Source organism: Aquila chrysaetos, chromosome 10, assembly GCF_900496995.4.
Source record: "Aquila chrysaetos chrysaetos chromosome 10, bAquChr1.4, whole genome shotgun sequence".
Lineage (NCBI taxonomy): Eukaryota > Metazoa > Chordata > Aves > Accipitriformes > Accipitridae > Aquila > Aquila chrysaetos.
In genome coordinates this window covers 37443860-37470952 of record NC_044013.1, presented here as the reverse complement: position 1 = coordinate 37470952, position 27093 = coordinate 37443860, and the positions used below count along the sequence as shown (strand labels likewise).

General features: G+C 51.7%; 2 protein-coding genes across 3 annotated transcripts; both read left to right on the top strand.

Annotated features, from left to right (window-relative positions):
• The first annotated feature begins 143 nt into the window (after positions 1-143).
• Positions 144-5602, top strand: TLCD2 (TLC domain containing 2). Of its 2 annotated transcripts, none has more exons than XM_030028364.1 (4): positions 144-496; positions 905-987; positions 1868-1950; positions 3680-5602. In XM_030028364.1, the coding sequence occupies exons 1-4, from the start codon at positions 309-311 to the stop codon at positions 3950-3952; spliced, it is 627 nt and encodes a 208-aa protein (XP_029884224.1). In that variant the 5' UTR covers positions 144-308; the 3' UTR covers positions 3953-5602. The 2 variants fall into 2 exon arrangements, with proteins under 2 accessions (XP_029884224.1, XP_029884223.1); XM_030028363.2 differs by having other exon boundaries at positions 150-496; positions 3575-5602.
• A 1637-nt stretch (positions 5603-7239) lies between these two features.
• PRPF8 (pre-mRNA processing factor 8) lies at positions 7240-27066 on the top strand. The gene is given in 44 exon segments (XM_030027635.2): positions 7240-7348; positions 7467-7576; positions 7655-7823; positions 8516-8680; positions 8779-8997; positions 9598-9810; positions 10090-10215; positions 10293-10398; positions 10934-11124; positions 11314-11433; positions 11511-11700; positions 11879-11998; positions 12335-12469; positions 12580-12709; positions 13091-13287; positions 13394-13600; positions 13690-13853; positions 14210-14336; positions 14458-14650; positions 15003-15190; positions 15402-15640; positions 16168-16314; positions 16566-16776; positions 17128-17244; positions 17331-17522; positions 17524-17579; positions 17764-17943; positions 18426-18561; positions 19157-19326; positions 19651-19780; positions 19963-20109; positions 20337-20497; positions 21171-21362; positions 21975-22212; positions 22468-22596; positions 23188-23301; positions 23445-23618; positions 23873-24066; positions 24425-24664; positions 24759-24900; positions 25265-25405; positions 25653-25792; positions 25980-26182; positions 26714-27066. Coding segments are annotated over 43 exon segments (7008 nt in total). The 5' UTR covers positions 7240-7348; positions 7467-7476; the 3' UTR covers positions 26869-27066.
• Positions 27067-27093: the final 27 nt, after the last annotated feature.

The following is a 27093-nucleotide window of genomic DNA, read 5'->3' as shown; positions in this document are numbered from 1 at the left end:
GTTCCTGCCCTGCGATGCCCCGGGGAAGGCTGATGCACACCCCGGGGTGCTCGTTTCCCCGTCCCTGAGTCACACGCGTGGGAGGGGATGCGGGAAATACCAGTGCCAGCCAGCCCACCCGGCCCTTCCCTGCGGGGACGACGCTCGTTATTCCCCCCACAACCCCCCCCCGCTCCTCGCCCCGGGGCCGCGCATCCCGACCGGGGCAGGGCGGTGCCGGTGCCCGGGGCGGGTCCCGAAGCCGATCGAGGCGGAGCCGTCGAGCAGCCCGATCGGTGCCTATATGGGAAACCCTGAGGGCCGGTGGGATGCCCATGGCTTTTAGCCCGGGATTGTTGGTGGTGGCCGGTTCTTTCGCTGCTTTCCGTTTGCTGAACCGGGGATTGGAACGGCTGGTGCCGCCGCCGCCCTCGGCCCGGCGTAACCGCTGGAAGTGGCGGAACATCTGGACGTCGTTAGCGCACAGCGTGCTTAGCGGCGGCGGGGCGCTGGCGGGGTGAGCGGCCCGGGCACGGCGGAACACCGGAGGGTACCTGGGGAAGGGGGGGGGGACGACGACGACTGGGGGTACTAGAGGGGAATGGGGGCATCGAGAGACCCCGACGGAAGGGGCACGGAGGGAGATTGAGCTTTACCAGAGGTGGGGGGACCCTGAGGAGCATTGAGGAGGGTGTAGGCTTGGAAACTGGGGGGGGGCACGGAGAGATGGAGGAGCACAGGGGGAGCGAGGGATAGGCAGCAGGGGATAGGGAGACTCGGGGACGGGGGAAACAGGAGGACAGGGGTGACCGTGGGGGGACCGGGGGGATGGGAGGGCTCCGGGGTGGTCAGCAGCACCAGGTGGGCAGCAGGGACTTGGGGAACCACTGGCGCTGCCCGGCACTCACAATTCCTCTCCCCGCAGGTTCTGCCTCCACCCCGGGCTGTCCGAGGACCTGGTGGGCACGCACCCACCCGGGGCACACAGCCTCGTCGCCGTATCTGTAGGTGAGGTGGGGGGGAGCGGGCTGCCCCCTGTTCTGCCCCCCCGGGGGGTCCCCAGGGGCTCATCAGTGCCTGACACCATCCCCTGGAGCCATGTCACGGGCAGCGATGTCTCAGGCACCCCAGACAATCGCCCTATTCTTGGCAAAGGACAGTGGCTCCTTTCTGTCCCACGGAACCCGCAGCCAGGAGGTACTGGGCACCAGGCTGCCCGCCACCATCCTCATGGGGCAGCCAGGGCTTGGAGCATCCCAGAAATGCCCATGATATGGGGTTGATGCAGGTCGCCCCAAAGCCTCGAGCTAAATCTGCCAGTGTGGAGGCCAGGAGCTTTGAGTCCCCTGGCTGTGTGAAGCCTCCCCACCACCACTTTGTCACCTTCTTGCAGATCTGTTACCAGACCTGTGGTCAGTGCTAACAGGCTTTCCAGCGTGGCTACAGCTCAGCAAGGAGGTCTGACGTATCTAAAATGCCAACATGGGGTTGGTTTGGTGGCAGCAAATCCTGCAGGTGTTAAGTGCTCCAGGCTGAAAGAGATCCAGTTCTGGGACAGTAACAAGGGTGAGGGTCTGCATGCTGCCTTCGCTGTCACCCTTCTCCAGGAACAGATCCAAGTGATCAGTTAGTGCCTCTCCCTAGGAGCACATCCTACAGAGTGATTGCAGGAGGGACCCAAAACACACTAATTTCCTTCTCCTGCTGTGTGTGATCCTGCTCTATGCATGACTTTCCACCCACAAAAGGTTTGGGCTGAGCTGTGGCCATCACTTCCCCAGAGGGGCTGCCCAGCCCAGTCAGGCGCAGAGCCTGCTGGGGCAGGGGGGGGTCACTTGGCACAGTCCTTCCTGGCCCCCTTCTTTGCTCATGGCCTCTCTGATCCCAGGTTATTTCCTTGAAGACTTCGTGGACATGTTGTGCAATCAGAAACTTCACCAGTCCTGGGAGCTGCTCTTCCATCACTCTGTGGTGAGTCCAGCGGCCGCTCTCTGAGGGACAGACCCTGGCACTTGTACCAGCAGGGAGGCTGGGGCTGGGGAACACGAGCAGGGCTCGTGCTGTTGCTAGTGTGGGTATTGCTGCCTGTTACAAAATCTGTCTGATTTTTCTGCCTGGGGAGAGAAGCCCAGACAGCAGGGCTTGGAGCTCCTCTTGGTCCTGCAGGACTCATGTACTCTTCAAGGGTCTGCAGAAAGGCACCCAAAGATGGGGTAGGAAAAAGCCCCCATGTGTGCACAGAGTAGGGGGGGAAGGGGCTGGGCTGGGGGGGCTGATCCATAACACTGTAATGGACCGTCAGTGACCCAGGTGTCCCCACCGGCACAGGCAAGCAGCTCAGCTCCTGCCAGCTCTCGGCCACTTGGAGCACCTGCCTGGAAGGGCTGCACATCCCACCTTCCACTTCCCGGTCCCCGGGGTGTTTTCCTCTCATTTGGGTCAGAGCTGTGGCCACGGGGCTGGGGTGGCTGGAGCAGCCGTGGTGCAGAAGCCCCACACCAGTGGGGCCCTCTGCCTGCTTTGCTGCTGGCTGTGCCCAGCGTGGGTTTCTCCTTGATCGCTTCCGATGTCCGGATGCTGGAGCATTGCGGATGCTGCAGGGCAGGGGGGGTAGCACAGCCTGGAGCTGAGCAGCGGAGACGCTGTGGGTTACAGGGGAGGCACAGGGGTCTGCACAGCCTACGGATGGGTGACGGGGACAGTACCAGGACCTACCTGGGATGAAACAGGGGAGGCGATGGTCAGACTTGCTGTCTCGCAGACCCCAGCGAGCCCTGTGGCTCTGCCAGCCGCTGCTCGCAAGTCAAAAGGTCATCTCCACAAGAGAGCTAATTCAGGCCAAGACAGTGACTTATCGAGCAGGGAGCAGATAATCTCATTAAAGAGCCAATACAGAGAACAGCATTAATAGTATAAACTGAAGAAAGGACTGAGTGTGCTGAAGTGCGGGCAGGCAGAGCCTGTCCCCCCGCCTGGCAGGGAGGGTGCGGGGCAGGAATCAGGCCCGCTCTGCCCCTAACAGCCCTGTCCTCTGCTGCAGCATCCAGCAGCCCCAGGGTGCTTCAGGCCAGGCTCGGGGCATCCCATGGGACTCTTTGATGCACCAAAGCTGCTTAATCCCTGCAGCGTGCCTGTTCTGGGGAGAATCCCTGAGCCAGCAGCAACCGTAGTAGCCCTGGGCTACACGTCTCCCTTCCTGCCCGGTTCAGCCCTTCACTGTGTGCGGAAAAACCTGCTGGGCCACAACTAACTGCATTCCCCAGGCCACAAAAGCAGGGTTAGGTCTGGCTGCTCTGTCTCCTCTGACAACCCGGAGTTTATAGAAGTGTTTCCCTCTCCTCCCACAGGAAAAAAGAAACCTGCTCAGGTTTCATGCAACATTGGGGAGGCTTTATCTCATGCCCGAGGCTGCAGCGCTGGCTGGAGGCTGCAATGCTGCAAACCTATGTGTGGGGTGATGACCAGCAGTTTGGCACTGGCGTGATAACTGTTTCCACCTTTGCTCCACGCTGCGCCCAAGCATGGAGGGCTCCGGTTTGCAGCAGCTGAGAGCAACCAGCTCCTGGGCTCAGCCTGTCTTCTTTCTCCTTCCCAGGTGATTGTCTGCTTTGGTATTGCAGTGCTGCTCCATCAGTACGTTGGGTTTGCCCTCGTGGCTTTACTGGTGGAGATTAACTCCATCTTCCTCCACCTGCGGCAGATCCTGCTCATGGCCAACCTGGTGCACACCACCTGCTACCGCCTCAACAGCATCATCAACCTGGGCACCTACGTGGTGTTCCGCATCGCCACGCTGGCCTGGATGACTCGCTGGCTCTTCCTCAATCGGGAGAACGTGCCCCCGGCAACGTACGCTGTAGGCACGGTGGGCATGGCAATCATGACACCCATGAACATCATCCTCTTCTACCGCCTGCTGCGTAGTGACTTCTTCAAGTCCTGCCGGGATATGCAGAGGGAGAAGGAGCAATAGCCTCCTTCCCCGCAGGGTCTGGGGCATAAGCAGCCCCAAGCCCATGGAGGAGGACAGCAAAGCGCAGTAGAGCACGAACGTGGCTGTTTCAGCACCTTGCGTGGAGGGTCCACACTAACAGAGCATCCAGGCTTTTCTTGTGGCTGCAGATCCTGGGCCCTGCAAGAGAAGGTGCTCACAGACCAGGCACTGGGGCTCTGCTCCCCCCGCATCTTTGGATGACGCGGTTGGATGACTGGGAGCTGCTCAGAGAAGCCTCAACAGCTCCTTGAGGCACCGCTGAGATGAGAAGGGAGCAGAAGAGCACCATTTCCCCACTGCTCTTCTGGACATCCAAACACCACAGTGTGTTTCTAACCCCTTTGGTGCTGCATCCCGCAGCGTCCCATCAGCCAGGGGACACTGCGCTCAGCCCTGCGTTCTCTGTGGCACTTCCCATGGGAGCACCACCAGGCAAGAAAGGCTCCAAGGCTTCACCCTCGAGGCCAGGGCCCGTAGAAGCCAAATCCTGCACTCATGAGTCCTCCCCAAGGAGACTGTCCCAGGTGGGTGATGGAGGGAGAGGCTGAGACCTGTCTGGGTGGGATGCTACCTGCTCTGGGGTCCCGGTCGGAGGCAGAGCACTGGGCAGCAGGTGCTGTGGCACTGTGCTCAGGGCCAACCGGCCAACTTCTCCTGACAACTGGAGCTTTTTTCGTGTTGTTTTGTTCCCAGATATGTTAAATGCCCATAAATGGGCATGGGAGAGTGTGAGTTGCTGGCCGGGATGATGCTCTGGGATGGACACTTCCCACAGATGTGAAGTTTTCAGGCATAGGCATCTATTGGGATTTAGGCATCTATTAGGAATGAAAAGTTCTGCTACAGAGCCCAGTGTAACGCTTTTACCCAGCAGCAAGAGCTCTTACTAACACGAGCTTTTAATAAATGGCTGCAAATGAAGTGGCTTGAGGGGAAGGGGCTTAGAGGGAAAAAGGGACTCGGCATCCCAGCCTGCTCCAGGGGTGTCACTGGAAGTACAGTGCTTCTTATCCTATGTCTCCCCACCACAGAGTAAAAATACACTGTACACTGGCACAGTCTACCTCTCTTGGGGTTTTCCCCCCCCTCTCCTTTCTATGGAGGAAGACGAAGGTTTCTCCTGTTCCTGCTGACGCTCTCCTGCCCTCCTAGGCAAGGGGAGGCTGCACTTCTCTTGGGGCTGGCAACAGGGAGGCTAAATGGCAGCAGGACGGGTGCCAGCTCCCGCCGTGTCTCTGCCTTTAGCCCTGCTGCACTGAGCCGCTTGAGACCTGCAGGGTTAGGAAAGTGCTGGCTGTGAAACAGGGCAGGCTGCAGGCAGAGCACCCAGCACGTGGCTTCGCTGCTCTCATTCCCGATGCTGGACACCAGCTTGCAGCAATGCTAGGATCCTTGTGGTTCGCTCTGCCTGTCCCTGAAGGCTTCCTTGGACAAGGAATCAGAATTTTTATTTCTTTTTTACTCCACATTTCCTTTTCCCCACCGATTCCCACACACTGAATTGTTCCCCAGGAGCCCAGCACCATGTATAAAAGCAAGATCATCCCACTCAGGGTTACGTGTACCAGTTTTGAGAAATCCACTGGATCTGTCATGCTTTCTGTGTGGCAAATAACCTTTAACTCAAAATCTCTCATTTGGTTTGGAAAGCCGGGGGACAGGCTGAAACAATATGTTGCTCAGAGTGGGTGGCACTTGTTTCGAGGAGGAAAATAAGGGAGCAGACACATTTCTGCCTGGGCAGGGAAAGACAAGCAATATGTGTGGGCAGTGGGAGGCTGGAGATGACTCGTGGCCAAAGCTGCTTACATTTCTATTTGTAGAGAGTGCAGAAAAGCTTGCAGGTGCTGGAGGTACCTACTCCGTGTTTGGATTTGTCACCTCAAGCGGTGTTTACGTGCCTGTGTGCCACTCACAGCTCCTAGCTGGAGCGGAGCTGGCAGCCAGGGCTTTCTCTTTGGTTTGACCCGTTTATGCCCAGTTTTTCAGGAGCGGCTCTGCTGATCCCTGCCCTTAACACAGCCTCCGCACCCGCTCAGCAACGCTGGCTCTGTCCTCCAGCCTCTGCCCACACCAGGGACGTTTCTCAAGGCCTGGATTGTGTTACCACATTCCTGCCATCACGTGGATGTCGTGTACCCCGGGCACGTGGGGTTGAGGGCCCGGGAAGCCTGTTCTGGGAGCCTTTAATCAGACGTGATTTTCCCACAGGGTTACGGTGGGATAAGTGGCAGCTTTGCAGCTCACTGTGGCCGGATGCGGGGGCACCCTGATGGAAAATGCCACAGCCTTGGCTTGAAGGGCTTTGGGAAGGGACCTGCCCCTCTAATCCCCCCATACAGGGGTTCACGGGACTAGAGGGAGCATCTCCATCAGGGAATTAGTCACCGGGGAGCCACACCCCAGCCTGCCACCCACCTGCACCCCCTTCAGCCCCATCCCACATCCCAAGAGCCAAAATCCCCTCCAGCACAGACCCCTCGCCCCATGGGGACCCCCCACCCTGCTGAAGCCCTCAGACGAGCGACCGCCCGGCAGCAGGGTGGCCCATGGCAACACATCGAGCCCGGTCATCTGCCTAAAGCGAGGCGGACCTTGTGTTTTGCTGGGCAAGCACACAGGGGTGGGGAGCATCTCTGCTCCCCAGGGGGGGCTGGGAAGGGGGCACCAAGGCAGGGAGTGGATATTTTCTGAGGCATTAAGGGCCATAGTATGGCCGTGGAGGCAGTGCTGGGGGGGGGATGTAGGCGTCCCACCCCCGGGGGCTCTGGGGTGCGATGTCCTCCTGCCCTGCCTGGGGCTGTGGGGTGGGCCCAGGCCCGGGGAAGGGGGGAGCACAGTCCCTGGGGAGGGGGAGGAAGACGTGGGGTGGCCGAGGTGGGCACTGTCCCCACTGAGGGGGCACTTCAGGCCCCCGCCGCCCCACGGGGGATGCCCCCACAAGGCCCCACGGGGGAAGGGCCCGGCCCCACACAGCCCCGCCCCGCCCCGCGGCGCCGCCTGCCCCACAGCGCCCCCTACAGGTAGCACGGGCGGATCTGCGCCACGCGTTGTCCAATCAGAGCCGGAGGCGAGCTGTCACCGTTGCCTCTCTCCGCCAATCGAAAGCAGTGAAGGGCGGGACCGGAGAAAGCCGGGCATTCCACCGGAAGTGTACTCCAGGCACAACTTCCTTTCCCCTGCCGCCCTTGGTCCCGCCTCCTGCCACTTCTCCGCGTTCTGATGGGCCACGCCAGCTGTCGCCGAGGCTACCCGAAAGCTGATTGGGCAGCCTTCCTGGCTGCGCGCCCCGCCCACATCCGGGACTCTGAGGCGCGGTGGCGACGGCGCTGGGCCGCCATTGTGGTGGGGAACCGCGGGGCGTCGCGGCAGCCGGTGAGGGCGGGTGGGGGGCGATGGGGGCCCGGGGTGGGCGGGGGATGCTGGTGGGGATGGCGGGGGAGAGGCCGGGGCTGGCCCCGTCCCCGCCCTGAGCTCTTCTCCACGCCCGCAGGTGCGTCGCCATGGCCGCCGTCTTCCCGTACCGCGGCGGCTGCGCCCCGGTGCCCAGCCCGCTGGCGCCGCTGCCCGACTACATGTCTGAGGAGAAGTTGCAGGAAAAAGGTGGGTAGGGCCGGTCCCTGCACCCCCATCCTCCCGAGTGGGACGGGGCCTGACCCCGCTGCCTCTCTGTCCCCGCAGCCCGCAAGTGGCAGCAGCTGCAGGCCAAGCGCTATGCGGAGAAGAGAAAATTCGGCTTCGTGGACGCGCAGAAGGAGGACATGCCCCCCGAGCACGTCCGGAAGATCATCCGCGACCACGGCGACATGACCAACAGGAAATTCCGTCACGACAAGCGCGTATACCTGGGGTAAGGGGAGGGCCCCCCACCGCTATGTGATGCAGGGGGAGGCGAGCTGAGTCCTCCTCTGCTGCCTTGTCAAAGCTCCTCGTTGATCGTTAAAGGGAGAGCTTGTCAGTTCCTTGTCAGTTGTGCATAGAAAGCAGCATAGTAGCTCGAGGAGGATGGGATAATCAGTTGGACTAGGGTAGCATTGCAGAAGAGGATATGTGAAGGAAATTGTTGCTTTGAATTTTTGAGAAAAACATTACCCTGGGTAGCACTTTACCTTAAGTTGGGGGAGAGTATGAAGTAGTCAGCATACGTTTTTTTGCATGATTATGAAGCACCATGACTGCTTCTTTGCTGTTTGGGTTCAGAGAGCTGTCTCACACCACTCATGATCCATTGCACTAACTTACCATTACCCATAAAAACTCCAGAAACTCATTTGAAACTTTTCTTTTTTTCATTTGTAATATTCTTAATGTGCGACAGTCTCTCAGAAGCCAAACCAGTAGAAAACTTTTTGGTAGTGAGATGCATAAAGCGCAAGGATAGAATAGGAATGTCGTGGATTTGTCACTGGACGCCTTTATGAACAGGTTAAATGAGCAGTTTTCAGGAGTGAAAGATGTAGACGTAATTGGGCTTGTGGCAGATGGATGGCTATTCTCTTGAGATCCCTTCCAGCCCTGATTTTCCTTGATTTCTAATTGTAGTGCTCTGAAGTACATGCCTCATGCTGTTCTGAAGCTCTTGGAGAACATGCCCATGCCCTGGGAGCAAATCAGAGATGTTCCGGTCTTGTACCATATCACAGGCGCCATCTCTTTTGTGAATGAGATTCCCTGGGTCATAGAGCCGGTGTACATTGCTCAGTGGGGGTAAGTGCCTTCTTCCTTCACCCTGGTGGGAGCTTGTGAGCAAACACGCGTGCATCCACAATAAAAACAACGTTTAACGGTCTCTGCGTTTCTGCCAGGTCGATGTGGATTATGATGAGGCGAGAGAAGAGGGATAGGCGTCACTTCAAGAGGATGAGATTCCCCCCGTTTGATGATGAAGAACCCCCTCTGGATTATGCTGATAACATCCTGGATGTGGAGCCCCTGGAAGCGATTCAGCTTGAGCTGGATCCAGAGGAGGATGCTCCTGTGCTGGACTGGTTCTATGACCACCAGCCACTGAAAGACAATAGGAAGTACGTGCCTCTCTGGTAGCACAATTCACTGGGAGAGGAGAAAAGCAAACACGCTACATAAATTACCTATACATAGCAGTATATAACCTTTGGTTGTGTTATGCTGGGCTACATGTGATGTTGGTGGGGAGAGAAAAACCTTCCCTCAAGGGTGGGAGGGAGAACCTGATTGTTGTAAAGCTATGCCTCTTGTCTTCAGCATCCAGTGAGGGCAAACAAGGCCTCTCAATCCAGGAGGGCTGCTGCCCAGTGACCGCTACAACTCTGATGTTTATTACTGTGCCATGAAGATGGCAACCTGGATTGTCTAGTTGGAATTTGAATTGCTACTTGCTAAGAGTGCACAGATGTTGTGTATCATTTTGGATATGGGGGGAGAGGAACTGGAGCAGTTGGTATTTTCTGGGCAGATGTAGTCTGTAGCGGTCTTTCGCAGTCCTGCAGCCTTTCTTTCTGTCTGAGGGGCCCGTTTGTTGGCTGTCCTTGATATTTTCTGCAAATGATGGGCGATGAGAGGTGTTTGGTTATTTCTGGTCCTTTGGTAAAGGCCCAGTTGTCTTCTGGCTGTGTACTGAGTGTCCGCGCTTTGTTCTTTTGCAGGTATGTAAACGGTTCAACGTACCAGCGTTGGCAGTTCACTCTCCCGATGATGTCCACGCTGTACCGGCTGGCTAATCAGCTGCTCACTGACCTTGTGGATGACAACTATTTCTATTTGTTTGACCTGAAAGCATTCTTTACCTCCAAGGCACTGAACATGGCTATTCCTGGAGGTCCCAAGTTCGAGCCTCTTGTTAGAGACATCAATCTTCAGTAAGTGTTAGGTTTAGGAGGAAAGATAAGTGGTTATCTGGGAATAGGGCTGGGAAGGTTAATGTGTTACCGGGTGTCTTGTCTTGGGTGAGCTATTCCTGGGCGTTCGCTCTCTTTAGCATTAAGCCTGTGATGTGCTTGCTGCTTTGGACACTGAATGGTTCTTAGTATGAAGAGAAGTCTAAAGGAAAAGCACTCATATCATGTCTTCAGTCAAAAACGTTTGCCCTTCTGTCCCCCTGAATGCTCATATAACAATTTATTTTTGTCTCATTTGAGGGATGAAGACTGGAATGAATTTAATGACATCAACAAAATTATCATCAGGCAGCCGATCAGGACAGAGTACAAAATCGCGTTCCCATACCTGTACAATAACCTGCCACACCATGTCCACCTGACCTGGTAAGTGTAGCAGTCTCAAGAGCAGGGAGAGGAGGCGAAAGCTGTCAGGATGCTCTAATACATACTGTGTGTTGTAGGTATCATACTCCAAACGTCGTTTTCATTAAAACAGAAGATCCCGATCTTCCAGCTTTTTACTTCGATCCGCTGATCAACCCCATTTCACACAGACATTCTGTCAAGGTGAGTCGCTGTCCAAGAGAGCCTGGGATAAACCCTACGTGTGGAGGTGATGGGGCTTTAGCATTTTGTTCGTAAACTTGCTTCTGATAGTGGCACCCACACATAGATATTTCAGGAGAAATCAATAGCCCTTCCTTTCACAAAAACCCCCACAGTTGTCATTTGTAGTCTTTTTCTACTTCTGGAGTTGCACAGAGCTGTCTCCTTTGGTCTCTGTAGGGTAAAGCCCAATGCATAATTAAAAGTGTTATTTTAGAGTCTTCTGATGGGTTATTTATCTTTTTGCTTGCCCTTGGTGTATTCATGGAGCTGACATCTCCCTTGAGTTACCTCCATAACACCTAGCTCAGGGTCTGGTAGCCAGAGTTAGTTCTCAGGCCCACTGGGGCCTTGTAGAGTGGTTTTTGCTTCTCTGATACTCAACACTGTCACACGTCTGTCACGAGAGCAAAGAAATAGTTTTTACTTGGTTAACTCTGAAAACTGAGCTGAAGCAACCAGGAAACAGATGGTGTGTGGTGTTTCTGCATTTCAGAGTCAGGAACCGTTGCCTGATGATGATGAAGAGTTTGAGTTGCCAGAGTTTGTGGAACCTTTCCTGAAGGATACCCCCCTCTACACAGATAACACAGCCAACGGCATTGCCCTGCTGTGGGCCCCACGGCCCTTCAACTTGAGGTCTGGGAGGACTCGCAGAGCTCTTGATATCCCACTGGTCAAGAACTGGTGAGTTCTTTCCTGGGAGAAGGGATGTTCTAGCATTTGTGACATTCTTATCTTGTTACAATGAAAATGAAATACAGACAGACATTCTGCGGTGATGAGTTTCTAGAGATTTTAGGAGAGTTTCTGGAAACTCTTTGTTCTCTAAGGCATGTGAGTTACCTGAAAAATTGAAATATGGTTTATCCCTAGGTATCGTGAGCACTGCCCAGCAGGCCAGCCAGTGAAGGTGCGAGTTTCCTATCAGAAGCTACTGAAATACTATGTTCTGAATGCGCTCAAGCACAGACCTCCCAAGGCCCAGAAGAAGAGGTAAGTGGGGTCTGTTCAGTGGGGAACTGCTGGTCTGTGTAGGGGACTCGGCTGATAACAGTCTCTGCTCTCTCCAGGTACCTATTCCGCTCCTTCAAGGCTACAAAGTTTTTCCAGTCAACAAAGCTGGACTGGGTGGAAGTAGGCCTGCAGGTGTGTCGCCAGGGCTACAATATGCTGAACCTGCTGATTCACAGAAAGAACCTGAACTACCTTCACTTGGATTACAACTTCAACTTGAAGCCCGTGAAGACCCTCACCACTAAGGTATTGGTCCATGTGCTATTTTACTCAAGTGTAAACCTGAAGATTGTTAAGTAGCTAGTGTGGTAAGACAGGCCACAGTGCCTCAGCTGTTCAGTTATTGTACAGACCAACCAAATCAGAGCCCTTTCACTCTTATATAAACATTGTTACATAAATCCTGGATTTTTGTCTCTTCCAGGAAAGGAAAAAATCTCGTTTTGGTAATGCTTTCCATCTGTGTCGAGAGGTTCTGCGGCTGACTAAGTTGGTGGTGGACAGCCACGTCCAATACAGACTTGGAAATGTGGATGCATTTCAGGTAGGCTCATTTTTTTTGTTTTGGTTTTTTTTTTTTTTTAAAGGTGAGGTGGGGAAGTTGAGAGGAGGAGCGGAATATCTGGTCGGGCTTATATAGGATGCACAAAATGACTGAATGTTCCAGTGTTACGGAGAAGAGGGGGAACAATGAAAGCATGCAGCATTGCATGAAATTCTGCTTTTACCCTAGTTGATAAGAATTGATCATTGTACGAGTCAGTGTTAGGAGCTTTGTATGGCCTAATACACTCTGCTCCTGGCTGTAAAATAAACCTGCTTCTCGAGGCAATGTATGTATTGTTTATTGTTATCTCTGACTGTGCTGCCTGTGTTTCAGTTGGCAGATGGCTTGCAGTACATCTTTGCCCATGTGGGTCAGCTGACAGGAATGTACCGATACAAGTACAAACTGATGAGGCAGATTCGTATGTGCAAGGACCTGAAACATCTAATCTACTACAGGTTTAACACAGTAAGTTCCACCTTTCCACATGATGGTGACCCCACGTAAACTCAGCAACAAGGGAGGGATTCTGGAGTGTCAGTAAGTGACCTGCTCTTACCATGTCTCTGTTCTCCCAGGGGCCTGTGGGCAAAGGTCCTGGCTGTGGCTTCTGGGCTCCAGGCTGGAGAGTATGGCTGTTCTTCATGAGGGGCATCACGCCACTGCTGGAACGCTGGCTGGGGAATCTGCTGGCCAGGCAGTTTGAAGGTCAGCACACTGTAAATCTTGGATGTGGGAAGAGTGTGTGGTAAAGATTAATATTGTTTACTTGCCAGCTCAAACTCCAGTTTTCTGTTCCACGTGGTGGTCTGTATCCATGCTCCATGTCAATCCCAAGAGCTATTGACCGGTTTAGAGCACTTCAGAGACCAGTGCCCCCAGAACAGATTCCAAATGGAAGTGGGATTCCCTGCTGCATAGCACCGTGGGGTCCATAGCTTCCTAATCGTCCACTCCAAACTCATCAGTGGTGTTGTGGCAGTGTAATTTCTTCAGACATCCTGCACCTCTGTGTGCTCCTGTATTAGGAAGAAGAGGAGCACTGCCCAATAACGTCAGAACTGCTGAAGTACTTTGCTTTTTCTCCAGGCCGTCACTCAAAGGGTGTAGCAAAGACTGTCACGAAGCAGCGTGTGGAGTCTCACTTTGACCTGGAGCTGAGGGCAGCCGTTATGCATGACATTCTGGACATGATGCCAGAGGGAATCAAACAGAACAAGGCCAGAACCATCCTGCAGCATCTGAGCGAGGCTTGGCGGTGCTGGAAGGCCAATATCCCCTGGAAGGTAGGTCTCTGGCTTGGTGTTTTGGTTCATTTTAACATCTCCCAGGTGGAACTGCTCTTGTGAAGGTTCCCACTCCTGCTTCCCTCAAGCTACTGTCCCTCCCCAGGTGCCAGGACTGCCAACTCCTATTGAGAACATGATCTTGAGGTATGTGAAGGCAAAAGCTGACTGGTGGACAAATACAGCTCACTACAACAGGGAGCGAATCCGTCGGGGTGCCACTGTAGACAAAACTGTCTGTAAGAAGAATCTGGGCCGGCTGACCAGACTCTACTTAAAAGCTGAGCAGGAGCGGCAGCATAATTACTTGAAGGTACTTCTGCCCTGCCTGAGGTTGCCCAAGTTGGTGCTATTTTCATAGGGAAGCTTTCACTGACTAACGCTGGTGGTGTGGTTCTGCAGGATGGGCCTTACATCACTGCGGAGGAGGCTGTTGCTGTGTACACAACCACAGTGCACTGGCTGGAAAGCAGGAGGTTCTCACCCATTCCCTTCCCCCCGCTGTCCTACAAGCATGACACCAAGTTGCTCATATTAGCTCTGGAGAGGCTGAAGGAAGCTTACAGGTGAGCAGTGGGGAAGTGGTTGTGTTCTGCAGGGGCAGACGTCTGCACTGGGAAAGGCTTCTGAAGCTATTTTGTTATCTGTTATTCCTGGAATTGAGTTCGTTGTAAAATTTACCCTGATGGACTCAAAAAGGCTGTAGGTTGTGGCACTGCCAAGGTTGGCTGGGGGTTCTTCAGGGACTCTGCCACTTGGGGCAAAACCAATGCCGTGCTTCTGAGCTTGGGGATGTGGATTGTGAAGAGTTACAGATCTTAGTCTTGATAGGTTTGGTCGAACAGTGTCTTTTGTCAGTTTAATGCAGTGGCCATTAGTTTGTTCAAGCTTATGTGCCTGAGCTGTTCTTTCTCGCTTTCAGTGTGAAATCCCGTCTGAATCAGTCGCAGAGAGAGGAGTTGGGCTTGATTGAACAGGCTTATGATAATCCTCATGAAGCTCTGTCCAGAATCAAACGACACCTTTTGACTCAGAGAGCCTTCAAGGAGGTAAGTGTCCTGGTGAAAGCCAGACCATACTAAAAGTTACGCTGCATAGAGGACCTAAATAACGCTAAGACTTTGTGTTCTCTGTCAACTATAAGCCTCAGTTTTTCCTCTTCTTTTTTAGGTGGGTATTGAGTTCATGGATCTCTACAGCCACTTAGTTCCTGTTTATGATGTTGAGCCCTTGGAGAAAATCACAGATGCTTATCTGGATCAGTACTTGTGGTATGAGGCTGATAAGCGAAGACTCTTTCCTCCATGGATCAAACCTGCTGACACTGAACCTCCTCCACTGTTGGTGTACAAGTGGTGCCAAGGTTAGCGGGGTCTTGTATTCTACGCAAAAATGAGTTTTCTTAATGGGAGCTTGCTTCCTGCAAGTCGCCTTGGGAGCTGACTTTTCGTATTTGCAACTTGCAGTCAATAGTCATTACAATCAGAGACTATATTTTGTAGGTTAATAGATATACATGTATACACTGGAGGAGGAGAACTTCCATAGCATTTGTGGTTGATTACATATGTCTGTTCCCATTTCTGGATAGACTGGAAGGACCAGAGGCTGAAAAGTCAGGCTTTACAGGAAATATGTTGACTTCCTGTGCCCAGAAGGGTGCTTCTTGCGCTCTGATGTGTCAGATAACATGACAAACTTGTTTGTCTCCTCAGGCATTAATAATCTGCAAGATGTTTGGGAAACAAGTGAAGGTGAATGCAATGTCATGCTGGAATCTCGATTTGAGAAGATGTATGAGAAGATTGACCTGACATTGCTCAACAGGCTGTTGCGTCTTATTGTTGATCACAACATTGCTGACTACATGACAGCCAAGAACAACGTAGTGATCAACTACAAGGTGATGATTGCTATTCAGGAAAGGGCGTACGTGGACTGTAAAATTAAGAGGTTTTGGACCCATGGGGGAGGAGGGGACACAAGACTTGGCAGAGAATGAAGTGATGAGGGAGTAAGAAAACCTTTCTGGGTCCTGCTAAAGAGCAACAGCTCAGGTAAAAGGTCTCTGATGTATTGTGACAGGTTTTCACAATTCCCCTTCATTTCCTCAGGACATGAATCACACAAACTCCTATGGGATTATTCGTGGGCTGCAGTTTGCTTCCTTCATTGTCCAGTATTATGGGCTTGTGATGGACCTGCTGGTGCTGGGTCTGCACCGTGCCAGTGAAATGGCTGGGCCTCCCCAGATGCCAAATGACTTCCTCAGCTTCCAAGACATTGCCACTGAGGTGGCCCATCCCATTCGCCTCTTCTGCAGATACATTGACCGTATTCACATCTTCTTCAGGTGAGACCTCTGGGGCGCTGCTTTCCTCGGGTGAACTTTTGTTCTGGCATCTTGCAGCAGATGCTGTGAAAGTGGGAATTAGTTGCTCCTACTCCAGGCTTTTGTTCCCTTTGCTAAGAAAGATCAGGAATATTTGAATTGATAGACATTCCCAGAACTGGGTGTCCACATGCCTCCTCTTGCTTTCTCAGTTTGCTTTTCTACAGCTTCTCTGGACCAGTAGAAAAGCAACAATGCCAAAAGTTCAATTGTTACAGATTTTCCACTGGTAAAATAAGCCTCTTCTGGCTTCCCAGCTAGTGGACATAAAATTTTATGTCTGTTCATGGAAAGATAACCCAAACAGTCATGGTTCGCTCTATGCTAATGAAACTGAAGCCCCCTTCAGTGGGAGGATACAGAAATTGGATAGTTACCTTCAAACGTGCTATGGCAATCAGCTATCCATAAGCAAGTCCTTATCTCTCTGAGAAGGTGTTCTGAGAAGTTGGTCATGTAACTCCAGATCCTCTTCTGTGTGTTTTCAGGTTTACAGCAGATGAGGCAAGAGACTTGATTCAGCGGTACCTGACAGAGCATCCAGATCCCAACAACGAGAACATTGTAGGCTACAACAACAAGAAGTGTTGGCCCCGGGATGCTCGGATGCGCCTCATGAAACATGATGTGAACCTGTAAGTGCTGCAACCTGGAAAAAAACTAGTGGTGGGGGGTGGGAAAATTAATTGTAATAAATAACTGTTGGAGACTGATAGGCAGGTGCTCAGGAAGAAAAGTCAGAAGAGGTGAGGGGTCTGTGCTGTAAATCTGACAGTGAGTGATTGGTATAAGAGACTATAGTGCTAGGAAAGCACTGAGAGCTTACCTAGTTTCCATTTTGCTTCAGTACCAGACAGCCTGTCACTGTGCACATCTTGTTTTTCAGTGGTCGTGCTGTATTCTGGGATATCAAGAACCGTTTGCCTCGATCAGTCACCACAGTGCAGTGGGAGAATAGCTTCGTATCCGTTTACAGCAAGGATAACCCCAATTTGCTGTTTAACATGTGCGGGTTTGAGTGCCGCATCTTGCCCAAGTGCCGCACCAGCTATGAGGAGTTCACCCACAAAGATGGTGTCTGGAACTTGCAGAATGAGGTAGGGTGAGGGTTTGACAGGGTGGGAGAGCAGTCCCTGCTTGGCCCGTACCTGGCATCAAAGCAGGGTTTACACCTGCTGGCGGGGGGGGTGCCTAAGAGCATGAGTTTGCCAGCTGTGTAACTGGGGCCACTGGCAGATGGAGTTAAAATGAACTGGGTATAAACTTTCCTTCCTGACAGGGTTGGGAAATCCTTGGCTGGGGATGAGCAGGGACCTGAAACTGTAGAGGTGCTGTTCAGCCCCTTCTCTCCTCATGTTTCGTAATTGCCTGCTGGCAAGTGCTCACCTTACTGTCTGTATTGGAGAGAGGGCTCCCAGGAGGGAACTGATGTCCCTGTGCTCTTGTAGGTCACCAAGGAGCGCACAGCTCAGTGCTTCCTGCGTGTGGATGATGAGTCTATGCAGAGATTTCACAACAGAGTGAGGCAGATCCTCATGGCATCTGGCTCCACAACTTTCACTAAGGTAAGGTGGGAGGAAGATGTACGACAGAGCTTTCTGGAGATGCTTGGAGAACGGACTGAGAACTGATCCTTTGCTTTCCTTTCTAGATTGTCAACAAATGGAATACAGCTCTGATTGGCTTGATGACATATTTCCGGGAAGCTGTTGTAAATACTCAGGAGCTGCTTGATTTGCTGGTGAAATGTGAGAATAAAATCCAGACTCGAATCAAAATTGGTCTGAATTCTAAAATGCCAAGCCGTTTTCCGCCGGTGGTGTTTTACACCCCTAAAGAGCTGGGGGGGGCTGGGCATGCTCTCCATGGGCCACGTTCTCATCCCGCAGTCTGACCTGAGGTGAGTTGTGCTGCTCTAACGCCTGCATGGGTTGAGTGTTGGTAGATGCTCTTTCCCGTAAAAATATCTGAGAATGCTAAACCGTGCCATGTTATAGAGAGATGTTGCCTTTACAGTAGGTCATGGTAGCGTGGCCTGTGAAGTCCTATTGCTCCTAACTCGCTCTTGTGCCTCTTTGTTCCAGGTGGTCCAAGCAGACAGATGTTGGCATCACTCACTTCCGCTCAGGAATGAGCCACGAGGAGGACCAGCTTATCCCAAACTTGTATCGGTACATCCAGCCATGGGAAAGTGAATTCATTGACTCTCAGAGAGTATGGGCAGAGTATGCCCTTAAGCGACAAGAGGCTATAGCCCAGAACAGGTGTGTTTCCGCGTGCAATCAGATCTGTGTGTGTGTGAGGACAGGCAGCGGTGTGAAGTCTTGCACTGTCTCAGAGTTCTGGAGACCTTGCTCGCCCTGTGATACATGCTACAGGCTGCCTGCAAAGCTGCTGTCTTACCTCTGGAGGAGGTACGGACTCTGCAAGCAGCAAGTGCACCCGTGACACAGTTTAAGGGAAATGGTATGGCAAGTGGTGCCAGGAAAAGCTGACATCAGACCCATTTGCAGTTAGTTCTGCGCACTTACAAGGGCAGGATTTTTCTTTTGGCTGTTTGATGTCAGTGTGTTCATAGCGATGGCTATAGACACTTTGCTGAGCCTGTGAGTGCTTGCCATTTTAGAACGTCTCCTGCCAGAGCCCTGAGGTCTGTATTATTTCTCTGATCTCATCACCTGAAATACTCATTAATGCATTGCTGTAAAACTGAGAGCTAACAAAGTGTGGGAATTTTTTTCTTCAGGCGTCTGACACTAGAGGATCTGGAGGACTCATGGGACAGGGGAATTCCTCGTATTAACACCCTTTTCCAGAAGGACCGGCATACCCTAGCTTATGATAAAGGATGGAGAGTCAGGACTGACTTCAAACAGTATCAGGTATTGACTGGAAATTTCTCTGGCTGAGTGTGAGGTTCAGTTACCTGTTCCATACAATGTCCCTTCACCTTGCATTATTGCAGGTGCACTTCCTTGTCTGTCTGCTGCAGAAAGGACTTAGAGCCATGTGTTGGGACTGGTAGAGGCTGTTCAGAACCAAATGCTCCAAAATCTGTAGCTAGCCGCTTTTGAAGCATTTCAGTAGATTGCAGTGTCTTGAGGAACGTCACGCTTATCACAACCAAGTATTAAGAAAACACTTCTGGAAAGGGAGAAAAGGCCCCAAAACAAACATCCAAAATGTTAAGTGTTAATAACAGTGGAAAAATTTACTATTTAAAGCCTCTAATGGTAGCTCTATAGAGGGCCAGTCCCTGAAAGATAAAAACATCATCTTAGATTCTACCTAGTCTGAATTGCATAGTAGTACTGCCTGAACTCATGTTGTAGATGAGCTGTGTCCTCCAGGACTGAGAGCATGAGGCTTTTTACTTGTTCGGTGACATCATCATCATCATCTTGGTTCTTACAATTAGTGCATCCAGGTTAGATGATCTGAATACAAAGCTGCTCACTAGTGTGCTGTTGTCTCCAGGTCCTGAAACAGAACCCGTTCTGGTGGACGCATCAGCGCCATGATGGCAAACTCTGGAACCTGAACAACTACCGCACAGATATGATCCAGGCACTTGGTGGAGTGGAAGGAATCCTGGAGCACACTCTCTTCAAGGGTACTTACTTCCCCACATGGGAGGGTCTATTCTGGTAAGAGAAACTTTGATGTGGCCTTGTCTTGCAAAGTGGAGCTCAGTGGTGCACCAGGAGGAGTCCTTGGCTCAAGCCGTACTGATTCTGTTGAGACTTTTCTGTTTTTCAGTCATCACTTGAGCACACTGCATAGTTCAGTTGTGAGGGCACCTGAGATTGGGCTATAGCTGAGCTTCAGCATGCAAATCCATGGAAATTTCTTTGCATGAAACAATCTTCCCAGCTCCCAGTGTGTGTGTTCCCTACCTCTATTATATGTGGCACATGGCAGTCAGTGGAGATGAGGGACATATTATGCAATTGATTGTCTGCCCTTTCTAGGGAGAAGGCCAGTGGCTTTGAGGAGTCCATGAAGTGGAAGAAGCTGACGAATGCCCAGAGATCGGGTTTGAACCAAATTCCAAACAGAAGATTCACCCTGTGGTGGTCTCCTACCATCAACAGAGCCAATGTAAGTACCTGGAGTTTGTTCCTGTAGGAACTTCCACTGAAATGATAGCAGTTAATCAATCTAACTAATTCTTCAGAATATCTCTTACAGATGAACTAAACCTTCTTAACAGTAGTTGTTCTGTTTTCTGAACTTCATCAGTTGTGCTGTTGCATGTTCTCACAGCTGCTTTTCCTTTGCAGGTATATGTTGGGTTTCAGGTGCAGCTGGATTTGACAGGCATCTTTATGCATGGCAAGATACCCACACTGAAGATTTCTCTCATTCAGATTTTCCGAGCTCACTTGTGGCAAAAGATCCATGAGAGCATTGTAATGGATTTGTGTCAGGTGAGCAGTATGTTAACTTGCTTTGTTTCTGTGCAATGCGTGTATGCTCCTTATGTACCAACAGAGATTGTCCCGGGGATTTTAGCAGGGCTAGCCTGTCTTCAGCAATTTGACAGAGAAGGGGAGAAAATGGGATTTTCCTGGGTGCCTCTTTTAGCTCTCTGTTGAGGATAGATTCTTTAGCTAGGTTGCTTGAACACAACTCATCTTTGACTGCCTTTTCCCAGGTGTTTGATCAAGAGCTGGATGCTCTGGAGATTGAGACAGTGCAGAAGGAGACCATCCATCCCAGGAAGTCATACAAGATGAATTCCTCATGTGCAGATATCCTTCTCTTTGCTTCCTATAAGTGGAATGTGTCACGTCCATCATTGCTTGCAGATTCCAAGTGAGTGTTTCCCTTTTCCCTCTCCTTGATCTTGCTGCAGAGCAGAACTGCTGATCCTGTCATCCTGAGCCAAAGCCCCGATTTCTTGGGCACCTAGGGTTGGTTTTCTCTGGGGACACAGGAGGACGCAATCATGCCTGGCAAAGTGCAGAGCTAGTTTGGGTGGATGGTTGCTGCAACTCCTAGCACTGCCTTCTGCAAAACATGAAGACTGTCTTTGTTCCTGTTCTCTCCTCCAGTTGATCCTTCCCCTGAGCCAGAGCTCAGGAGCTCGAAAGGGTTCTTCAGGAAACCCCACAAATCTGTGCTGTCTTAGGGCCAGAATCTGGAGTGAATTGGACACTATCTGCACTTGTGCTGTGTTTAGTTCAACTGAATCCTCACGGGACATTCTGCGGGGGAGATGACTCCTCATGACTATACAGTAGAGGAGTAACTGTGCTGCTTTATTTAAACCTGTATCTGAACCGCATTGGCTGAGGGCTTCTGTTAACAGCTTTTGCATTCAGCTGCTGTATGAAGAGAGCAGTAGAGTCCCTTTTCAGGATGGTATGCAGATAGTAGCTGGCTTGAGTGTTCATGCTTGGTGGCAGTTACTCTCTGTCAAAGACATGCAGCAACTGCAGGAGAGTTTTGTGCAAGATTAAATTGTTCTGGCGTACTTTCTCCTCAGAGATGTGATGGACAGCACCACCACACAGAAGTACTGGATAGATATCCAGCTGCGCTGGGGAGATTACGATTCCCATGATATCGAGCGCTATGCAAGAGCCAAGTTCCTGGACTACACTACAGACAACATGAGTATATATCCGTCTCCTACTGGTGTGCTCATTGCCATTGATCTGGCCTATAACTTGCACAGGTGAGATCTGCACCTTCTGTATTTTAACTGTAATTGTAGTTCATGGCTGTGTCCTAGTGCATCTCCAAACTGGGTTGTATTCTAGGCAGGAGGATGAGGGGAGAAGGCAGAAGCCGGCAGTATGCAGTGAATGGGATAATGTATCTAGGCAGTTCTTTCAGGTTGCCCAATATGTGCTCGTTCAATAATAATGGTTCAGTTCTCCCAGCTCACTAGTAATTTGTTTTCTTAGGAGATTTCTGTCAGAGTCTTCTTGGAGCTAAGGGACAGGCTTTGTTTAAAGGCCCCCTACAAGTGAGGACAACTGTTCTTCACTGGAGAACTTGGGGGGAAATCCCAGAAAGCAGACCTCTGCTCCAGTGTGGTTATTAGAGAAGATGCAGCTTTTCTGGGAGTGCAGCATGTGCGTGCTGTGGCTTCCCACTGTGAGGAGATGTAGGGAAAAGCCATAGGTGAACAGCTCCCAGGAATGTTGCAAGAGAAGTTATACAGCAGTATTCAGCAAGCAGAAAGGTGCCGGGCTGCTGCATGGAAAGACTTGTGCATGGCTGTTGTCTCTTCATCTCAGAGCTGATGGCAACAAATACATCTTCTGGTTTTTGTCTTTTTCAGTGCTTATGGGAACTGGTTCCCTGGGAGCAAACCTCTGATCCAGCAGGCTATGGCCAAAATTATGAAAGCAAATCCTGCACTGTATGTGTTGAGGGAACGAATCCGCAAGGGGTTGCAGCTGTACTCGTCTGAGCCCACAGAACCATACCTTTCCTCCCAGAACTATGGAGAGCTCTTCTCCAACCAGATCATCTGGTTTGTGGATGACACGAATGTGTACAGAGTGACCATTCACAAGGTGAGGCCAGAGGTGTATCTGCCGGGGGAAGGGACAGGGACTGTAAATGTCCTGTGCTCAGGGTGGTTGTGGAGGCGTGCGTGATGGAAAACTAGGAATCGACATGGACCCAAATTTTTGCAGTGTGCACAGAGCAGCTCTTACAGTTCTGGTACAGTTCCTGCTCAAAAGCACACAGCGAGTCGGCTGTTGCCCAAGTGTGTGGATAGGCTACATTCATCTCCCTGTACTTTTCACTTCTGCTTGTTTTCTCAGACTTTTGAAGGGAATTTGACCACAAAACCCATCAATGGAGCCATTTTCATCTTCAATCCCAGAACTGGACAGCTATTCCTGAAGATCATCCATACGTCTGTGTGGGCAGGACAGAAGCGTCTAGGACAGGTAGGGCCTGGCTGCCTGCTGTGCTTTGGGCTGTGAGCTGGGCATGGGCTCCAACTGCTTGGGGCACTCACTTGAGCAGAAGATATCATGAGGGTCTTCATGTTCCTGCCTCTTAACAAGTTTGGAGCTCCAGTTTCCAGTGTGTAACCTATGCTCAGGCAAGCATTAGGATGGGATGTAAAAGTAAAAGAATGCAGGCATTGATGTTGCAAGGTTCTTGCAGCTCTGATGTGTAAAGAGCTTACGTCTTCAAGCAGGGCTTGAGAAACAGTGCTGTGCTTACTGTTACAGCAAATCACGTTGCACTTGGCCGTACATCCAGTACAGTGGGAAGACTCTCAGGTGGCAAAGACAGGGAGGCGGTGTAGCCAGTTATTTTTCCTGAGCCAGTCAGGAGTAACTGAACTCCAGGAATGGGAACTGCCCTCTGTGATCAGTAAGAAGGAAATGCTGAGCCTTGTCACTGATCTGGAGCAAGCCATAAATTCCAGCTGTATTTTTAGAATTTGATTTGAGTCTCTGCAATTCCCAAAGGCATGGAGACTGCTGTTAGCAGGGAGATATTTCTCTAACCCTGCTGTCCTTCTGTAGCTGGCCAAGTGGAAGACTGCTGAAGAAGTGGCTGCCTTGATTCGATCACTTCCTGTGGAGGAGCAGCCTAAGCAGATCATAGTGACTCGGAAGGGCATGTTGGACCCACTTGAGGTAACAATGCAGTTACTGCTCTGTGGGGACGTTATAAAATCTTTGGGAGATTGCAGAACAGTCCTGTGTTCCCGTGAAGGACTTTATCTGGACCAACATTCTGCAGTAGTTGTGAGCTAATTCCTCTTCTCGATAAACTACAGGTGCACTTGCTGGATTTCCCCAATATTGTGATCAAAGGCTCAGAGTTGCAGCTGCCCTTCCAGGCCTGTCTGAAAGTGGAAAAGTTTGGTGATCTCATCCTGAAGGCTACTGAACCCCAGATGGTTCTCTTCAATCTCTATGATGACTGGCTGAAAACCATCTCTTCCTACACGGTAAGCACAGCATGCCTAGTCTGCATTTTGCTTTGCCGCTGATAAATGAGGCAGGAGCCAAGGCTTCAGAAATCCCTCCCAGTTTGTTGCTTGGGAGCACTTGGCTCTGAGTCTGCCCGGATTTTCCTTCAAATAGATTTCACTGGCGCTTCCCATGCAGCGTCGGTGTGCCCAAACAGAGGAGTGCTGTACTAGGGCCTTGTATGTTTGGTTTCCTTCCTTCTGACTAACTGCATCTTTTTTTCTTCTCCAAGGCATTCTCTCGTCTGATTCTGATTCTCCGGGCACTACATGTGAATAACGATCGAGCCAAAGTTATTCTGAAACCAGACAAGACAACCATAACAGAGCCTCACCACATCTGGCCAACCCTGACAGATGAGGAGTGGATCAAGGTGGAGGTGCAGCTGAAGGATCTCATCCTTGCTGACTATGGCAAGAAGAACAAGTAAGCCACTGTCCAGCTGCAATAATCCTGTCAGCCTTTCCTTCTTGCTCTGAAGACTCTGTGGCCAGAGTGTTCCTTGTGGAGAGCAGAAGACTTTCAAGGGCCTTTGGCAATGAACTGTCAGCTTTGTAGGGAAACTGGTTATTATTATTAATTGCTTTCTAGTAAGGCAGATAAAAACATCTGCACCAGAACTTCTCTGATCTGCACATCATGTGATTCGATCCTTCCGTTTGTCTGAAAAGTTGCGGTTTCATTTTTCATAGCACCCTGAGTGGATGTTCTGAGCTTGTGCCTTGGTGAGAGGGATCCAGAACGTATTTTGAAATGCCTGACTTGGGTGGATTTTCTCTTTCAGTGTGAACGTTGCATCCCTGACACAGTCAGAGATCCGAGACATTATCCTGGGCATGGAGATCTCTGCCCCCTCTCAGCAGAGACAGCAGATTGCAGAAATTGAGAAGCAAACCAAGGAGCAGTCACAACTGACGGCCACGCAGACCCGCACTGTTAACAAACACGGGGATGAAATCATCACCTCTACAACCAGCAACTACGAAACTCAGACCTTCTCCTCCAAGACTGAGTGGCGAGTCAGGTAGGAAAGCAGGCAGGGCTGTTGTGCGGTGGAAGAGATCAGAGTGCTCAGGAAGGGATTGGTGCACCCTCTAATAATCGTCTCCTCTTCACAGAGCGATTTCTGCTGCCAACCTCCACCTGCGAACGAACCACATTTATGTTTCATCAGACGATATAAAGGAAACGGGCTATACGTACATTCTTCCCAAGAACGTGTTGAAGAAGTTCATCTGCATCTCAGATCTGCGGGCCCAGGTGAGCGTGTAACGAGTCTGTTACAGTTGTGCTCCACGCTGCCGGGGCACACACCAGTCCTGGGCGGGCAGGAACTAGTGGCAAAGGGCTGGGAACTTGCTGCTGTCCGTGTGAATCCCTCTGTGCTTGAGACAGACGCTGGCAATACAGCTGAGCACACAAGTTCTAGCCGGGTCCTGGTGGCTCCTTGTGGCCCAGACTTGCGGGGGGAACAGCACTGAACAAAACTGCGATGTTCTCCTCTACTGAGAACCTGCCGGTCAAGAGATGCTGTCCTCAGGAACTAAGGGCAGGATCCACCCACGCTCACACAGTTACAGGGAGGTCTCTTGTGGGCTTCTGAGGCGGATGTTTGTGTTCCTAGATTGCGGGTTACCTGTATGGAGTGAGCCCTCCCGATAACCCCCAAGTGAAGGAGATCCGGTGCATTGTGATGGTGCCCCAGTGGGGAACACACCAGACCGTGCATCTCCCAGGGCAGCTGCCGCAGCATGAATATCTCAAGGTGAGTTGAGCTTCTCCTCCGGGTGTGGGTAGAAGATCACCATCTCCAGTAACGGGGACCTGAGGTGGTGGGGCAGCTTCCCTTGGTCTGTTGTAGATGTGGGACTTAAAGGGCTCGGCCTGAAGCCAGCCTGATCTGGGATCAGGTGAAAGGGAAGCCTTTGGTCCCTGTGTGCTTTCTGCCATGTTTGAAGGGGTCTTGTTTTACAAGTCTGTCATTTCTCTCTAAAACACTGTCTTTTTGTCAGGAAATGGAACCTCTGGGGTGGATTCACACCCAACCAAATGAGTCCCCTCAGCTCTCGCCGCAGGATGTCACCACCCATGCCAAGGTCATGGCTGACAACCCCTCCTGGGATGGGGAGAAGACTATCATCATCACCTGCAGGTGAGGGAACACCTCCAGGGAGGCTTCTGTGTGCCCCCTCTGCTGAGGGGGCCCTGTGGGTGCAGTGCTTGGGAACACGTTGAAGTCTCAGACTAAAAATTTGGCAGAAGGGGAGTCTTTGCTCATACCTGGTTTCCCTCCTCCACCCCAGATCAGTCTGACTCGCTCCATCTCTCCTTTCCTTCAGTTTTACGCCAGGCTCGTGCACACTGACAGCCTACAAACTGACCCCGAGCGGCTACGAGTGGGGCAGGCAGAACACGGACAAAGGGAACAACCCCAAGGGCTACCTGCCATCCCATTACGAGAGGGTGCAGATGCTGCTGTCGGATCGCTTCCTCGGCTTCTTCATGGTCCCAGCGCAAGGGTCCTGGAACTACAACTTCATGGGTGAGCTGTCCCGGGAAAGGGACAGGAAGGGAGGCAATGCGATTAGCCTGGGGAGGAGAAGGAAATAGTTCCTCAGGGAAGCGTTCCTTACCAGTTCCGAAGCTTGACCTTCCTCGGAGCAGCTGGCAGGGATACCAGCATTGTGGTCTGACGGTTCCTTGGTACCAGCACTGGGGTGTCAGTTCTCAATGATTTTTCGGTGGCAAGAGAGCAAACTCTGATAGAGGGGAGAAATAGACATCTTGCCAGGGGAGTAACAGGAGGTCCTGGCATGCTGAACCACAGCCAGCTGCAGAAGGGGTCAGGAAAGGAGGAGAGTGGCAGACAAACCACTTGACTAGCAGAAGACGACTATGGGGGCATTGCTCTGTAAATCTCTAGGGGGAGGAACCCAAAGGGTGATGATTTTGTCTCTTCCTCTGCAAGGTTTGCTTAAAAATGGCCTTGTGAGGGTAGAGGGCTTCCCTAAGCTCCTGATCAATGGTGGAGGCAGAAGGGGCTTTCAGGTGGGTGACGGACTCTCTCTTGCAGGTGTTCGCCACGACCCCAACATGAAGTACGAGCTGCAGCTCGCCAACCCCAAGGAGTTTTACCACGAGGTCCATCGCCCTTCTCACTTCCTCAACTTCGCCCTGCTGCAGGAGGGAGAGGTTTACTCCGCCGACCGGGAGGACCTCTACGCCTAGTCCTGCCCTCGTCTCCCTCCCCGCTCTTAGTACTGTTGATATTCAACAGCGTCTGTCTGTCCTTCTGCCCCCCCCCGCCGCTCCTCGCCTCCCACTCACGCCCACGTAGCCCCCCCCCCCCCCGCCGTGCCCCCTGCGCGATGTCTCGGGTTGTTGTACCCTATCCAGTAACTCAATAAATTTTTTTACCGACGGGAACGCTGCCGGTGAGATCCCGCCTCGGAG